The sequence below is a fragment of the Amphiura filiformis genome, chromosome 7 (genome assembly GCF_039555335.1).
Source record: "Amphiura filiformis chromosome 7, Afil_fr2py, whole genome shotgun sequence".
NCBI classification, from domain to species: Eukaryota; Metazoa; Echinodermata; class Ophiuroidea; order Amphilepidida; family Amphiuridae; genus Amphiura; species Amphiura filiformis.
Window position 1 is genome coordinate 27086872 of NC_092634.1, and position 19178 is coordinate 27106049.

The 19178-nt window shown below is 35.6% G+C and overlaps 2 protein-coding genes across 2 annotated transcripts in view; one reads left to right on the forward strand and one right to left on the reverse strand.

Annotated features, from left to right (window-relative positions):
• Positions 1–1843: 1843 nt before the first annotated feature.
• LOC140157748 (uncharacterized) lies at positions 1844–4811 on the reverse strand. The gene is made up of 3 exons (XM_072180995.1): positions 4069–4811; positions 2657–3672; positions 1844–2013 (listed from the first exon to the last, which is right to left on the reverse strand). Exons 1-3 carry the CDS (start codon positions 4809–4811, stop codon positions 1844–1846), a joined length of 1929 nt encoding a protein of 642 aa, XP_072037096.1.
• Positions 4812–4842: 31 nt separating this feature from the next.
• LOC140157749 (uncharacterized) overlaps positions 4843–19178 on the forward strand; it is a 126692-nt gene continuing 112356 nt past the window's right edge. The window contains exon 1 of the mRNA XM_072180996.1: positions 4843–4939. Within this exon, the coding sequence (XP_072037097.1) occupies positions 4843–4939 (97 nt within the window). The remainder of the gene's footprint in view (positions 4940–19178) is intronic.

The window sequence follows — 19178 nt, forward strand, 5'->3', positions numbered from 1 at the left end:
TAAATTCACACTTTTTGTCAGATTAATTATTTTTGTTATCACTGATGCTATGTATAGGATAAATACAATGCATATCCAAAACATTGAGGTCACAACTCATTTACATTTCGAACAGCGCCCTCACGAAGATGAAATTTATTGCAAATTCAACATTTTCAGGGGCCCAAAGTCGATGTGGTCCACCTTCAAAATTTATAAAACATCACTTTTATATAACTACTAGTCTTAAATTACAACTTTGGTAAGTCCCAGTAATTGTATAGGTTGACTTCATATAAAATGACAAGCCCAAAGTTGAACCATTTTCTTATGATTGCATGTAGTGCAAATGTGCCGAATTCGGAAGGCTTGAAAGTCAAATTGGCCACAATATTAAAAATAAATGATTAGATGAGTAGTTATTGGTCCTATTTACTTTTATTTCCATTTCATTTTCAATATATACAGATTTTCTACGGTAGCCATTTAAAGTTGGTGTAGATGAAAATTAATGCAAATTCACCATTTTCAAGGGGCCCAAAGTCAATGTGGTCAACCTACAAAATTTATAAAACATCACTTTTATATGACTACTAGTCTTAAATTACAACTTTCCTCAATCCCAGTAATTTTATAGATTGACTTCATATAAAACGACAAGCCCAAAGTTGACCATTTACTTATGATTGCATGTACTGCAAATGTGCCGAATTCGGAAGGTTTAAAAGTCAAAATGGCCACAATATTGAAAATAAATGACTAGATGCGTAGTTATTGGCCCTATTTACTTTTATTTCCCCTATTTACTTTTATTTCCATTTTATTTTCAATATTGGGGCCAATTTGACTTTCAAGCCTTCCGAATTCGGCACATTTGCACTACATGCAATCATAAGAAAATGGTCAACTTTGGGCTTGTTGTTTTATATGAAGTCAACCTATACAATTACTGGGACTTAGCAAAGGTGTAATTTAAGACTAGTAGTTATATAAAAGTGATGTTTTATAAATTTTGAAGGTGGACCACATCGACTTTGGGCGCCCTGAAATGTTGAATTTACAATAAATGTCATCTTCGTGAGGGCGCTGTTCGAAATGTAAATGAGTTGTGACCTCAATTTTTTGGATATGCATTGTATTTATCCTATATATAGCATCAGTGATAACAAAAAATTATTAATCTGACAAAAAATTTGAATTTAGGGGGGCTAAACTTGCCAGTTTACAAAACATTACATTTTTTCTTGCATATTTAATGACCCCGTGACACAACGCGCAATTACAGAATTTTTTTATTTTTTATTTTGTGACAAATTGGGCATGCAGTTAGTGTGTATACACAGTTTCAGACCTCTCTTTCTTTTTATAAAGAAGGCACAGACTCCCAAAGATGAAATTTATTTAAAGGCCAACTTTTGGGTCCAAATTTAGACCCCCCTACTCCAACTTTAAATGGCTGCCACCAAAAATCCGTAAAAGCTACAAACCTCAAATTTGCAGGTTTTTAATATTTTTACAGGTACAATATATGACTAAAATATAAAGCAAATCTGAAGGGGTCAGGTGGGGCGACTCCTTGATTTCATATGGAGTAACCCCAAAATAAAAGAACTAAAATTACACAGTACATAATAATAAAAATGTTTAAAAACACAATAAAATACATTAACAATACAATATAATACTAAAATTGAGTTGCCAAAAGACATCGCATAATTCAATAAACATTAGTAAAATTGCACAAGGTAGGTAAACTGATAAGTTCACAATCTGCAAATGTTCCCCCGCACAAATCCAAGAACAACTCGGCACAAAGATCCCCTTCACACCCCATTGACGCTCCGCACCACACCATAGCACTATATCAAACTGACTGATAAACTCTCACACTCCTCGTCTGATTCCTGCTGGAACTTGACGTTGGTGGCATCAATTTGAGAAAGTACCACAGTGCAGTACGCAACGCCACTGAGGCATGCCTAAGACCTCCATACCGAAGCATTTCTGGACATGTACAGAAGAAACATTTGCAAACTGTGAATTATGAACAATCCCGATGAAATTATTTATGGATAATGACAGGTGAATTTGAGATGTAGTAATTAAGGAGCTCGGATTTAAAATATTTGAAAATTTGAACGTTCCTAACGTCGGCAGGGAGGTTGTTCCAGGAGCTGTACACACGGTTAAAAAATGTCTGCTTGAAAATATTGGTATTGCACTTATTTGGGATAATTGTAGGTGAGTCAGAAGATCTTAAAGAAATGAGATAAAAGACATGCCATGTAAACCCTTGAAGAATAGGATGTTATCTTTAAACTTGCGACGGTCCTCAAGACTAGAAAGGTTGAGTTCTGTAAGACGCTCTTCATAGGGGCAGAACTTTGAAGGATGAATCTGGTAGCACGCCTTTGAACTCTTTCAATGGCAGTAATGAGACCCTTAGTAGATGGATTCCAAATTTCTGACCCGTATTTCAAAATAGGTCTGACATGAGCCAAATAAAGAATTTTACGAGTAAGGGGGTCTTTTATTTCATTGCAAGTGTGACGGATCAAGCCCAAAATACGGTTAGCTTTGCAAATCATATGATTAATATGCATTTTCCAGTTCAAATTATTAGTGACCATGATACCAAGATCATTTTGACTAGTAACAGAAAGTAAATTGTGGTTACCAAGTTTATAATCAACAGGATCAACATGGTGATGTTTACGAGTTTTGACCTGAAGCACCACACATTTTTTTGCATTAAAATCAATATCCCATGTTTTACTCCAGTTATTCAGAGCATTGAGGTCATTTTGCAGAGCCACTTGATCATCAATGGAAGAAATTGTTCTATATAATTTTGCATCATCCGCAAAGAGAGCAATGCGTGTATCAGGTGAGACACAGGATGACATGTCATTGATGAAGATAACAAAAAGTAAGGGCCCTAGGATAGAGCCCTGTGGGACACCGGATGTGACTGGTAATAAGTCAGAATGAGCACCATTGATGACCACTCTCTGCAATCTGCCCTCCAAATAGTTGTTGAACCAGGCAAGGAGTGAGCCACCGATGCCTGCATACCTGAGCTTCTCAATAAGCTTGGAATGGTTGACCGAGTCAAATGCCTTTGAGAAGTCCAGGTACACAACATCGGTGTCACACCCCCTGTCATAGATAGAACCAAGATTATGGGTAAAATCAACAAGTTGTGTAACACAAGACCGATTTGGCATAAAGCCATGCTGCCCATCGGAAATAATTGGCTCTAAAAAGGGCAATACTTTCTTGTGGATGCAGCGTTCAAGAACTTTGGAAACCAGGCTGAGCAGTGATATTGGACGGTAGTTTTCAACGCAAGTGTTGTCCCCTTTCTTAAACACTGGTGTGACATTTGCCAACTTCCAGGCGGATGGAACCTTGCCTTGCTGCAGAGAAGCATTAAAGATGACAGTCAGGGAGTGTGACAGCTCAAAAGCACACTCGCGCAACAACTTGCCTGGAATACCGTCCGGACCACATGCCTTGCCTGGATCCAATGCTCTCAGAACGTCGAATATGTATGTAGAAGAAAAGAAAATAGAACACAAGCTATTCGTATCATTACTATTATCAGATACACCAGCAATGTCAAAGGAATCTTTGCTTCTAAACACACTGTGGAAATATTTGTTGAAGAGACTGGCTTGTTCAGCTGGAATGCTGGTGGTGGAATTATTGTATGTAATTGAATGGGGAATTTTACCAGGGTTTTTAATCTTGTGGAATGACCAAAACCTCTTTGGGTTGTCTCTAAGTGAGTCTCTAACTTCAAAGAGAAAATCGACACGCTTTCTCTTGATGAGGGATTTGGATTGCTTACGCAAAGAACGAAATTTATCCCAATAAATGTTGTTGGCAGTTTTTTTTAAACTTAACCCAAGCACGTTCTTTTCTCTTCACAATATTAATAATTTCTGAATCAATCCAAGGAGCAGAGTTTTGGCTTTTGCAGTGCACCTTAGGAATAAACTAGTGTTCCAATTGTCCCACAAAACATCAATGTCATTGTCGTCCAAGTTCCAAGAGTGAGAAAGGAGAGCATTTTTTAGGCCAGACCAGTCGGCTCGTTTGAAATTGTAAACGGTGCGCTTTGGTTGCTTGACACGTTTGCACAAGATGGGAATTGAAAAGGTAATGGCAGTATGATCCGAGTCAATATTATCACACACTTCTCTAAGATTAACAAGAGTAGGATCCCACAGCAAAACAAGATCAAGGATGTTGCCAGTACCATCTTTATTAAACCTAGTTGGGAAATTCACCATCTGGTGCAAATAGCAAGCATTGGCAACATCACAAAATTCTCTTTCAAGTACTCTACTGTCATTAGTATATTCGTTTAGTGTCCAATTAATACGTGGCAAATTAAAGTCACCTACTATAATTTTATTTTTAATTTGATGAGATTGAATAGAGTCAATAAAAGAACTCAGCATATCCATGTCCTCCATGCTAGCATTGGTGTACACAGGTGGACGATACACAACGGAGAGAAGAACACTTTTCCCTGGATGTGGATTTACTTCAACAACACACGACTCTGGATACGTTTCTAACTCAACATGGCGATGAGACGCTAAGTCCATTTTCACTGCAATCAACACCCCACCACCACGAGTACCGGTACGATCATTTCGGTACACAACATAACCAGAAGGGAGCATAAAGCAGTCAGGAATAGTTGAGTTCAACCAAGATTCAGTAATTAAGATAACATCGTAATGAAGGCTGTATACAACAGCTTGAAGATCCACGGTTTTGTTCTTGGTACTACGAGTATTCAAATAAAAGCAAGTCATATTGTTGTTACTACTGTCAGCAACAGAACTAATGGAGCTGTTGGAAACTGACAGAAAGGATCCTGAAGAGCCTGGTTCACTACATGGAGACACGGACAAGTTAAGCGAAGATGTCGAATCAAAAAGGAGTCAGTTAGTGGGGGGAGACCTTGTGTGCAAATACACAACATACAAGTCCAGCAGGAGCTGAGGGAGCGAAACGGATGCATAGACAGTCCACTACAAGCACGATGGAAATGATCACTGCATGATGTACATTGGACTCGGTACTTATTGTAAATTGGTTTGGTACAATGTGCACACTCCTGACGAGGTCCAGGATTTTGGTGGACATCCCCCGCCAAGAGCAACAACTGGAACGTAGCCGAACTGTTAGCATAATAGGCTACACGTCTATGCAAATATTTTGCACCATGAACATTGGCAATGTCTATGCCTGACCTGTGGTGAGCTGTGATAAGGTGCAGAATTCCGCAGTCAGGTAAGCTTACCAGATTATGACCTTCACCAAGTTGATGTAGTCTAAGCTGAAATGAAGCTACCAAAAGTACTGATATGAAGAGAGTACTCATTATAACAGCTGTGCTGTGAGTCTTGTTGAAGAAAAATGCTGATAGAATGCTATAATAAGTTCAAATTGTCAGAGCTCATCCACCCACAGCTCAACCACAGGCGGCCATTTTTTAGTTAGTGATTGAAGCTAGAAGTTTTCAAGACAATGATGTAAGACAAATACCTAAAGAGAGGCATTGTGATTCGGGAAATCCGCCCGCATTACGTAAGTAAGTATCATGCACTGTTTTGAATGAAGAAAGTAGAATGAAAAGTAGGGCGTAGGTTCACTAATGAGATTACTATGGTTAAGCAGTATCAACTGTAACCTAATTAGATAAAATCTGATTTAATAAGCAATAGTTTACATAGTAAAGTGAAGTAAATAATTAATCAAGTTTACAACATACAAACAAGCCTTAAGGGTTTCCGATCGGTATGTAAGTTCTCCATTTGATCCATAATTGTGCCGTCAAAAAGTAGTTTACTTTAAAGAGAGATTGTTAAAGGTTTGTCGCTTATACGAAATGGTTACTGGGATAAAATGCGCTCCTTTCTAATATTAATATACTTGTAAGGGAAAGAGCCCACGTTAAGATGCAAGACGAACTAGGTCGAGGGCAGAGGAAACATCTGAGAGTTTGAGTATGAACTGGAAACGAAATGGACATATGGTCATTTGTGAATGGCCGGTGCTCGAACAAGGTATCACAATGGCGCAAATCGAAGACACAGCCGCTACGTTAATGCGCCCTTTAACAAGCGTGACACCATCTTTCGAGGTTTTTGATGCCTGCTACTTTAATTATTGATAATCCGATTTATAACCTGACTATATTTACTTATCGAGTCCAAATTATTTCCGAGATAAGACACTAACCCAGCAAACGCAAAACGTTTTCGACATCATTCGCAAAAGGTTATAAAAGGTTGTCAGAAAACGTTTAAATGTCGGGTTATATAAAGGGTATATTAAGAGTATAAAACGTTTTCATAACCTTAAAAAACATTTTTGATAATCTACTGCTCAGCAAACAAAAATGTTTTACAGAAAACGTTTAAATGTCGGGTTATATAAAGGGTATAAAAACGTTTAAATAACATTCTGAAATCATTCTTGAAAACTTGATACAAAACATTCTAAATAGAATGTTATTTTGGGGTTGAAAAAAATATTTTGCGAAAAATGTTTGCCCAAAATATTTTCAATAACGTTTTACAAACGTTTCAATGACCTTTATATAACCCGACATTTAAATGTTATTAAAAGGTTTTGAAAAAAACATTTTAAGAACATTTCTGTGTTTGCTGGGTTCAAACATTTTAACATAATGTTATTTAAGTATTGAAACAATATTTGGCAAAAATGTTTGCAAAAACTATTTTTTGAAAACCAAAAATATTGTTGTAGTGTGTTTTCATACAAAACGTTTTAAAACGTTATCATGACCTTTATATAACCCGACATTTTAATGTTATTAAAACGTTTTACCTAAACCAAAAGCCAAAATATAATTTATTTATAACGTTTTAAAAACGTTTTTGTGTTTGCTGGGAACCAGATAAAGAAACCAATTCAGATGGAAAAGCAGAATGTTGAAGTTCGAAATAAAAAAAATGCCCGACTTTGATTTCCGCTAGTAAAGAATTTAAATGCTGATTGCACAAGTTGCTTTGCATTCGGTCAGAAAAAAGCAGGTCAGTTTAAGCAGGCCGGATCATATAATGATTTGAGCCTATAATCTGTCCTTTTATTTGAATGTAATAGTATCCATACTAAGTATGACCATGCTGACATACGGTATATTTATGACAAGATATCTTAGGCAGCTGGAAGCTTAAAGCCACTCTAAATTAGTGAGTCTGTTATAATTCATTGCAACAGTATTAGCCACTTCAATATCTATGTGGATCATATGGGTTGAGTACAATGACGTCTCCGTAAACACCAGTAGGGCTAAGTGTTGCAGCCCCATTGATTTTAAATTATGAAATTCAGATGTCGTTTTATTTGGTACCGACGTATAGCTATGGGTCTTCTCTATCAAGTGACACTACATTTTAAGTTGTACTTAAAAGTACAAATATTCTCCATAAATGTCGCCTTAAATGGTAAAATGTGTGGGCGCACATGCAAATTTTGAAAAAATCTGGCTACGTACAAAAGTAGATACAAAACTAATTTTTTAAGTAAGAACTAAGTTACGGTCATTAAAAACTCCCATTATTATAAAATGAACGAAACTGTTTTACAATTCTACGTATTCTGTTGCGAGTACGGCTAACGCGTGCGCCTATTCCGCACCAGTCTACGCATACAAAGCGATTCATACTCGCACCTCTACAAGCGTGTTACGCGTTATCAACACTCATGTTCCCAGATAAACGAAAAACCTAGACCAGTGACTTTGGTTCGCGTAGTGAAGTCAACACTGCATAGCAACAATTTTGACAAGGACGCAACACGGACGCAAACAAGCAGACATGTTCGCGTCTACGGAATATGTTGCAGCAATCACGCATACCAGCACGTCAGACATGTACGTCGTATGCGATATTTTTCTGCGCCTTGTAACCACGTCAATCCGTCAATATCACCAAATGCCAAATAATAGATGATCGTATTGAAGGTCGCGTACATATGTGTTACACATTAATATAATGGAGTATATCGCTGTTCCATTGAAACACAATGCTTAGAGCAAAAACAAAACAACGGAATATAAATTATCAAGCACAAAATCATTTCAAAGGGCTAACTTGGGATTGTGATAACAATCGAAAATCCTTAAGGCTGCGATGGTATTTATTTTCTCTGATAAGTTTCTATTTTCTATAAAGATGGCGCTAAAGCAAATAATTTTATAACGATCCTTACTGTATAGGTGATAAGAAATAATATACGATTGATGGTTTTTGCTTTTTATTTTCTTTCACTGTGTCCTGCTCCTACTTCCCGATAACTTTTTTTTTGGTTGTTGTTTTGTTTCTTTTTTTTAACTTAACACCCTTGAGTTACGAACATTTTTGCTTGGTGTTATTAAATGTATTTCACCACGTTTAAGGACGGTTTAGTGTAGTGGAGGGCGGGTTAGTGTAGTAGCCTTCTCATTCGCTTCTCACCATTGCGGTCCGGGTTCAACTGCACACATGTGAGTTTGGTTGCCGAACCATGCTCGTTCTCGCAGGATTTTGCCGGGTGCTCCGGTTTTCCTCCTGTATCTAAAATCGGACATTTTCCTATATCCATGTCCCGTAAAGTCTGGTGGGCATCCCTTGAATTAAGTAGCATCTGAACACTATAGGGCTTTGTCTGGATTCAGCCGAATGTGAGAAATAAAAATTTTAAAAAATAACGCTACTACTGCAATCAATAACACCACATTTTTGATTTGCGTATGTTTAGATCTCAATTTGACCATCTGAGCAAAACAAAATAACAGAACACATGAAGCGCAAAATGCATTTGACATTATGATAACAAACGGAAAACTTTAAGGTTGTGATGGTGTTTATTACCCTCTGATATTTTTCTATTTACCCCAAAGGACTAAAGATGGCGCTAAAGCGCATCATTTATTAACGATAAGAACTAATTTCGTGAATTCATTAATTAATATTTTAACACTTCCTTGAATGTTTTTTTAACTAAGAAGCTGAATAAAGTGTATTTTTGTCCCAGTTTTTGCAATCTTATTCAAGACTGGAGTAAATAAGATCTTGAGGCCCTTATTTTTTCTTTCACAGAGTAAGAAGTTCCTGTTTTGAGAGCTATGAAAAAAGTTTTTATTCATCAATAGAGGAGAGGGTAGACTAATGGTTTGGTTATTTGCATTTGGCACACGAGGTTTTAAGTTTAATTCCCCGCAGTGAAGATTTGTTGGAATATTGACTTCGAATGAAAGCTCCTCAGCACAACCCGGTGTTCAAATCTACCTCAACGAAAACTAAGCTTCGATGGAGGATTTCTTGTGTTATCAAGGGCTGGCAAACTGGAACAAATCAACTCAAATAAAAAAGTACTGGGCGTTAATATTGTTTATACCCCGCTAGTGCGTGTTATTTTAAGTACCCTGAGTTTCATAAAACTAAAACACAAGACGGGATCTACTTTGTGTTTGTTTTCCCTTAAGCCGTTCATAAAAATATGTGTTTTTCGACGGAATTCCGTATATACTTCTTGAACTTCTTGATTTCGTTTTCGATGTTCAGACTATTCAATTCTGATAACAATTCGTGCAGAGACATGTGTTTTATATTAGAAACAGTGACAAAATTGATTTGCTTTGTTAGCTTTTTGCTTAATTTACAAATTGTCTTTGGGTTTCACATCAAATGCATATTTTAATATTAAAACACTTCGAAATTTTCAGTGGCGTAGCGAGGGGGCAGGGAAGGGGAGGGGTCACGTGCCCTGGGCGAAACTTTAGGGAGCACCGAATTGACCAATTCAGCATCGATTCTGCACCCCTCCAAATGGTAACAATCAAAGTTTTCGCGCACTTCGCGCGCATTTTAGCACAAGTGCTCATTTGAAACATAATATTTATTACCGAACTTCATTATAACCAAAATTTTTTTTTTCGCAAAGTTCCACGAATTCCTTGACCCGCTTACAATGCATCTATACCAATATTCGTCGGACCTATTACATAGTGGCGGATCTACATAATATGTAAGTCAATAGTAACAGATGTTGAGATTTCAAAAAAAAAAATTAAATCCATAGTGACGCCAACATCGGCAATACGTCATATGTATTACATAATAGGATTTTACAACACTTTAACGTTTTGAAAAAATATATGTGCTTTTAATAAACACATCGCTGAACATTAATGGTAAGATCAAAAACTACGTCCAATGCAATTCACTTACTCATCCGTCACTATGAAATCAACACGACATTTTTTGTGTGTTTAGAATCTTCATTAATATAGCGATGAAAAAACCGCACTAAATTGTATGAGACAGATTTATGTCCTGTGAACCAAACTCGAGGCATTATAATCCAGTTGTGCTAGTTCAACGACTGCATAATAGGATTTTTTTGATCTATATGCTATTTTTGATGTCTTTAACATCTTTCTCATGTGATAATAAACGTGATAACAAACATTTCAGAGTATATGTTTTGGAAATGAAAACTGATGCATGTCTTCATGTTTCAATAGAAAACTAAAGTTATGCAATGCCTAATGTTGGATTTTACCTATATAAAAAGATACATTACGTCATTTTTATATTCTTAGAACCACTTTAAAGGCTTTAAAACTCACTCTATCTCAGTTTATAGAGATAGTGATCCTTTTCATCACAACTTTGAAGAATATTCATGTGCTGTGTTGAAGAAAACACACTCGATTCGTTTCCCAAGCGAATGGTAATTGAAGACCGTAAAGAAACCATCCTAAAGAAACTGTGTTTTATTTACGTCGGTTTATTCTCAAAAATGCTCTCCCTTCGGCATACACAAATGTGTACTATGTTAAAACCAACAAGCACATCCAGAAATGATTTGCCCGCCGGGAAAAGTGACAATGAACATCGACATAGTCACATTTACCTTCAAACATTCAAGCTACATATTTGATGAATTTGATCTTCAAGTATACGCAAAACACAATGTTGTTTTAATCTTGAGAAACAACATCTCCCAAAGGGTTTTGTTGCACATTTAACTTAACTGTCACTAACCTCTGTACTATGAAGATGGTGACAGTCACAGTAATTACTTTGTGAACCAATGAAATATGAGTCTTAGCGATCAAGTACATGTTTCCCCATGTTGTCAAAGTTTTGAAATCATATTATAGAACAAGTATGTGGCGAAATCCCTATAAATTATCTTTTTCTGTTGCTTCTGTAAATGAAGACCTGAGCGCAAGAAGACCGTAAGTCCACTTGGCCCCTTAACATGTATACACTAAAGTTGCGTATAGGTTGGTAATGTTTTATACATGTTCAGGGGCCAAAACAAATCTTTCACAACCTTTCATGATGTTTTTACCCTGGAACATGTATTAAACTTGATAAAACCCTAAAAACTATACGTAACTTTAGTGTATACATGTTAAGGAGCCAAGTGGACTTACGGTCTTCTTGCGCTCAGATCTTTAAATGGTGTACTCTGATACAATGATAGTATTATACATTAGTTCCAAGGAGATGGCGTGGCAATATCGGTATATATTCTCGTGGTGTTTTCATTCCGATTACTTTGACCCGATGACAAAATTATATAGCCCATGTTAAATAAAACTTATAAGTAGATAAGTTTTCACAACGGGAATTTGTAATAAGTTATAATACTTCCATGAGTCCGTCATCGGTTTTCACAGTAGGCCCTACTGGTGCAGCCGGTACCTTTGTGAGTGTTCACGCTTTCATCAGATGTGTTTCTGACTCCAACCTTAATGGATTATTCCTTACAAAATCACTCTGGTTAAATTGAGACGCTATCGTCCATCTATTCTTATTACAAATTATTTTATTATTATTTTTGATGTCAAAAATTGACCCTATATTGTAAACCTTGGGCTGACTGTGCCATGTGGTAATCCGGTCCTGTTCTCCTGATTTGGAAAAAATATATAAACTTCTCTTTCCGTAAACCGTATTATTGAAATCAACCTTGGGACTACACTCTTCATCTGTTATTACATTGTTACCTAACTTTTAATTAGTTGCAACAATCGTTTAAACGTTTTGTTAGGTTCACTTTGACCTTCTATTAGGATAAAATCAGTTTTGTTTCAGCCATTCGTAAATATAATCAGTTTATGACTATGTTTACACTTATTAGAAGCTTATTAAAAATATTTCTGTCCTAGTTTTTGCGACCTTATCTTACTAATCCAGTTTCTTATCAACAATTAGAGTATTATGCATACAGGGATGAACATCTTTTGAGATACGCGCTGAATACGTCAATATCGTTGTTTTTATTGTATGTGTGTCTTTATTTATTCTGTTTTCGAGAGTGTATTTGATTGTACATAATGTAATTTTGTTTTCATTTCCTTTTTTTCTGCAATCTGTAACTGTGAAGATAAAACTAAGTTGTGAAGCCTAAAAAAGTTTAAATATTATGCCCATAAAACTACATGGTTGTTTGATGTGTATAGAATTGGCTTCATTATCAACTAAATGGAAACTATAGATGGCGCTCTTTATCCTAACTCATATTTCTTAATTTGCAAGGGGTAGGTGCTCAATACTGACTTTAAAACAGATGGAATAGGTGAAACAAGCAGCAAAGAAATTTTATAAACACATTTCATCAAAAAATGAAAGAAATTTGTTGTATTAAAAGCTTGCAAGAGTAATTTTCAGTAACTAAATAGTGCCACCAATTTTGTCATAGATAGATACGATATCCGAAAAGCTTTTAAAAAAAGGCTGTAAAAGTGACTAATTTTGTAAAAGAGGAGAAATTTATAGTTGAAAATTACTCAAATGCATCTGTATACATTAGCATGATATCGCTTTTAGCTGTTTAAGCCTAAAAAGTGGGTTGTACATGATGTTTTATTTGAAAAACTAATAAATGATCACATCAAACAGCCGTGACTATTAACCAAATCTTGTGTGCCCTAAAATAAACTTCTTGCGTTTGTAGATGCTAAAGTTTTGGTAAACCAAACATAATTCGTGCAGAGACATGACTATATCAGAACACATGAAGCGACAGAACTGATCTTATTGGTTATTCTGTTAGCTTGATTGTTTCATTCACATAGCCTTTGGGTTTGTGAAGTAGCCTGTGGTCAGAAGGTGTTTATCTTTTGCTCATATTAACCCTCATCTCGCCGATGCAGGTTTCATATTTTCTGCCGCTTGCTGCTAAGCGGCATGACGCTTCATAATGCCGCTTGCAAGTGCACAACGAAGCGACACATCCCGCTGTGCGGCAGGGGTATGACTCTGAGAGCCAAGCCGCTAAGCTCCGCTCATTTTTATAACGTGGTATTTTGTTCTCATACGTCAGAGTAGCACCGCTCCAGAGTTGACTTAAATTCCACTCCTAGCGATCTGCCACTTTGGGCAAAGCGGCGAAGTAATAAATGTAGCTGCTTGCCGCTTGTCACCACTAGCGTTTCTGGTGCGACTGCGCAATGGAGCAGAATCGTCTGGAAAGCCTCAAATATCAAATAACTAGGATTAATCTTAAGTCCATCAGTTGCGCTCATTGATATGATCAAGGGGAATGAGTCACATGTCGACAATTTTCAATTAAATGTTTTTCACATCATATACTGACAGTTTTGAATGCTACATTTTGATGCAAACCTCATCAAAAGCAGGAATCTGGTTACCGAGTTATGAGATATTAAACAATAACTGAAAACATGACAAAACAAAAAAAAATGAACACTGTTTTACCAACATCTCACAATCAATATTAGCGACATCCGACTCATCCTACTTGACCATGTCACGTAAGCAATACTGTCCTACCTACCTCAAAAGTGATACTTATTTTATTATTTACTTTCGTATTTAGCTGACTATCCGTATCTGTATGATTTATTTGTTAACCGCAAATCACTTTCCGACTTGAGATCTATCTTTCTTCTATTAAAGTTCAGATGACGTAGTAAATGTAAAAACTTGGTAAATATGTACATTTATGTTGATTAAAATGGATTGAGGACAATATTGCCGATGGAAACCATCGGCCTCTTTATTGCTGATGCTATTTATAAAAATAGTACACAAGTAGAAATAATGGGTAGTCTTGAAGGTATTGATATATGGTCGAATCGAACGAAAAGTGTATACGGCATGTTCAGGGCCATGACTTAAAAGTATTAATCAATTGGCATTCGTTTTTGTATTATGTTTATTCGCCTTGATCATACGCTTCGCCCCATATATAATAAGACCCCCTTCTGTGAAAAACTTAGACACAGAGACCCCAAAACATGCTATTTTTACCCATGTTTTCAAAATATTTCTTAAAGTATTTTTAAAAACATCTAAATCAGTTATGAAAAGAAGTCATTGGATTGAATATAAATTGATTTCCTGAAAGGTGTGTATGCAAAGATTGCCTGTTCAATGTTTCACATATTTGTACATAATTATGAATTTGTTGTGATAATTTTTGAGTGGTATTTTTTTACATTACCTACGAATACAATTTTTCATAGCACTAGATATTTCTTTAAAAATGGAAATCTCTAATAAATGCGCAATTGATACAAGCTTTGATATGTCCAATACTGAAATGCATTGCATTCGGGCATCTTTATTATTGTGTTTAGCTGCCAGAAATTCTAAATGGCTCAAAGGTAGGTTTGGTAAAAAAATATGCATAACCTCCGAATACATGTTAAAAGCTGTGTCATTTCCACAAACTGAGAGAATAGTAAACAATAGTTAAGCAATAGGTGCAGAGTAATATACTCTTTATTTCTACCAAGTTTCAATAGCCTGCGTTTAAATATTTCTGAGATGTCAACAATAAAAGCAAGTATTCGTATGTAAATTTCGGTAACCGAATGTTACCTACGAATACAATTTGACATCATGACAGCATTGTGAAACACCGCCATTCATACCAATGCCCATATTGGTACATAACGAATATCGTCGTCGTCATCATCATCATCATATCATCATCATTACCTGACTACTAGCCACAAACCCATACCAAGGAAGATAAAATATCAATTTTGCTGCAAGCCCTCAGAGAAAAGTAATATACAAATGTTTAAAATCATGTTTTATTACAACGTATCTAATAGTAATGGGAATTTGCACACAACCATGACAACTGCTAAATTAAGCTGAAATGAAGAAAATATAGACTATAAAAAAGTCTAAAATGAAAATAAATGTTGTTTGAAGCCTTCTCGTTGACTTAGTTGTAACTAACCTCTGCGATGTGAACAATGTGAACGTTACAGTTATTACTTTTTTAATGTAATGTGAGTCTGAGAGTCCTAATGTATGGTGTGTCACATTGAAGATACTAGGCGGTTACAATGTACCCGTATCTGGCGGTTCTAGGCTGGGCGCGATTACCTGGCTGAGTTTCTAACAGTTTTTATTAATTTGACATCAGATGACCCCTGGTGACCGCGAAATGACCTTCCAAACATTTGGCTCTAAATGTTGACTGTACTCGCCAAGTCACACTTAATTTCATTCCCATGAATAGGTGATCTAGGTATCTGATTCCCTAAATATGCAATAAACAATCAACATATACAAACATATGGCTTATACTATTCCTTAGAGCACTCAGAGTAAGCTAGTTTCCGTTTTAGAGCTAAATTAAACAACATGTTTAATTCATTGATACCTGAGCGTCAACGTTGTTGAGTTTGCGCACTATGGCTTAAGTTATGCAATACCTCGATATCAAATTTTTTTTTTTAACTTGAGAACCAATATTCTTCCATATGTGTTCAGACGACGTATTAAATTTAAAACCTAGGTAAATATTCAATTTCATTGATTATATGGATTCAGCACAATAAATGCCACAGGAAACCATCGGGCTTTTTGTTGTTGATGTTATTATAGAAAAAGAAATCCACAAATGGAAAATAATGGATCGTCTTGAAGGTCGTGGACTTATGTGCCATGCATTAATCCAATTGAATGTATTGCTCTTCCTTTAGAGAGAAAAAACATGAAATGCAATGTTTACAGCAAAAACAAAATGACTGTATATAGCGCAAGCTAATTTTTAAATGGCTAACGTGAAATGATGACATCTGTCAATGTTAGTGACATATCAAATCATCTGGACATATCTTCTTGTCAATCAAGTGGATCATAATTATGTTTTGTTTTGTTTTGTTGTATAACACGCTATTTCGTATATAAGTCTCACACGTGAATCATAGATATTTATCCGTGAAGCCATAGAGATAAAAGACAATAAGTCATAAACCATTTGAGAATTATCAGTGAAGCCATAACGATAAAAGGCAATGATTCATCAACCAAATTAGACGTATCCGTGAAGCCATATACTCCTGCTCTTCAGACCAAATGAAGTCAGAGGCACGGCTGACGAAAACCGGCCACTCACACAGGGACCGGCTGCATCGGTACTATGATAACCGACGGCCTACTCGTAGAAATTTTATCATCTGATCAGTCATCCTAATGATGCGTCTTAGATGCGATGCGATACTGTCGCTATCAAAAAAATAGCAACTCCCGATGAACAGATTCAATAGTCATTTTATTATGTTTATCTAGCTGGATGTCTGGAAACTTTCGGGCCTCATAACTACTAACTTGTTGGTCTAAAGTATATAAAAGTATACATATTTAGAATGTCCCACTTCTTTTTCGTTAAACGTAACAAAAAATATATTTGGCCAACCGAAACATTTTTATTAATTTTTAAAAACTAGATAAAAAAATCTAGGAACCGTTTTTATATTTTTTGAGCTCAAGCTAAAGTCGGAAATTTTGAAAATCGAGTTACTGCCATTACTAACCTGTTCAGTACATACACTTACTGATGTTTAATCCCCAAGTCTACTTGATTGCAAAGTTATGAACCTTTTATATGTCCATTTTCTCATCTTTTTTATTGTTTCTTTTTTCTCCTCATTTTTGTCTAAATCTCAGTTTCATTATTGCCGACTTTAACCCATATTCAGAACACTCAAATCTGAAGTATCTGGGCTAAACATATTTCCTGCAGAGACATGACTACCAGAAAACAAGGACCGAACAGACTGAAAGAATTGATTAGCTTAATTGTTTCAATGGAGTTCCCTTTGGGTTTATGAAGTAGCCTGTGGTCACAAGATGTTTATTAACCTCAGATTGCTCGTATACCTACTCACAATGCTTATCACTTACAAAGTAAGTTTAAATTAATACCTAGTCCAGTTATGGAGAGTTTTATTATGAATGAATAAAAAAGTGCCAACCGTGTAACACTCAATACCAAATAGCTTAAGGGGGTACTACACCCATTGATTTTTTTTACATTTTTTGCATTTTGTGAAGAAATTACAAAAAAAATGAAGGGGCAAATCTTCTCGTTTTATTGGTGGCATCGGTATCAATGTAGCTTATATGCTTTTGAAGATAGAAGCCAAAAGGAGGTACATCACTGATGATTTAAATTCACTTCATTTTGGAAAGCTTACTATCAACGGATATCGTTAAAATTTTGGATATGTGTTGCTAACACATTAGGGAAATAGGAATATATGTAAAATAGGAATAAGTGGTCCCTGATTTCTTTTATGACTTCATGAACTTGGTTCTCCACAACTATCAAAAAAACGAACCGGTTAAAATGCTTCTATTTTCAATGTCGAGCTATATTTTGTATTTTGAACTTGCAACACTATATCACTGAAACTTAATTAAGCCATAGGTAACAGGTTACCACAACCACACTACAGCAATGTTGAAAAATATTGTATTTTTTGTCACCTATACCACCATATTAGGTAGTTTTCCGTAAGCTTCATTTTTGTGATTTTGGTAACTATTTTATATTTATTTGCCCAATCCAACTCAACTAGGCAATCTAAATTGTACTCACCATTTACATCCCAAGGTATTTTAGTATATCCACCTCACACATTTCCATTATATATCCAGTAACAGACAAAATATCAAAATTGATGCCTCATTATGACATGTATATATCACAGACTATCACATGTATTCAAAATTGATGCCTGAATTTGACCTGAACCAATTGACCTATAACCTGACCTTTGATGACCTATAGCCTTTTTTAATCTCTTTTCCTAACAACATATTATAGAAGATACATACATGGTGTAGTATTTATTGTCTATGTGGAAGAGATTATTTAGGCCTATTTAATTTATTCAGTGTTATAATCAGTGAGTATATTTCTATAGATAGTATAACAAAGGATTTAATGTATTCTATTCATGTATTCTACTTGGACATGTTCAATAGAATAAATTATGGTTTGTTATGAAACACACATCTCAGTTACCAGGATACAGTAAACAAAAAAAATATATAGGGCTAAAATGATTTTCTAAAATGGTTTAAAACCACTTTGTATGTAGAGATATTTTATAAGTTCAGGACATGAGATGATGAACATATTTATATACTTTATACATTTGCAACAAAAAAAAGAAGATGGGTACTGATAAAAATCAGGGTATTAAATCGACTTAACGTTTTAAGGATCAAATAAATTTACACATAAAGAAGCGCAGTGATTTAGTACGCCTAGATGTTGATCCACGAACCTCAGCTCACTTTTCAGTCATGTAGGGTTTAATATTGGAAACTAGTTGCATCGCAGTATTGTTATAACCTTACAAGGAATAAATCGTGCCAAGTTATATCAAAAAACATTTTAAAAGTTTTTAATATAAAAGTCACTGTATGTCAGTTCCTTGGAATATTGAAACAGTTTTGACAGACAAAAATCACTTTAATCACAACATCACTGTGAAGCATTTTCATGTGTTGTGATTCGTTTGGTTTCCCAAGCGAATGAAATTGAAGACCGTAAAACGCCATCCTTGACAAGTTGTGTTTTCCTGACGTCGGCTTAATCTCGAAAATGCATTTCCCTCGGCAATTTTTTTTTTTTTCATAATATAAACAAGGACATGCAGACACATGGTGAAACTGTTTCTCCCGCCGGGGCAAGTGGCAACATTGACATAGTCATGATTACTTTCAATCATTCAGTCTAGGTATTGGTGAATTTGATGTTCAAGTATGCGCTACATAATATCCGATTTTAATCTTGAGAAACAAAATCCCCCAAAGGTTTTTCGTTGTCACTTACCTTTACGCCATGAACACGGTAAAAGTCAAAATCAC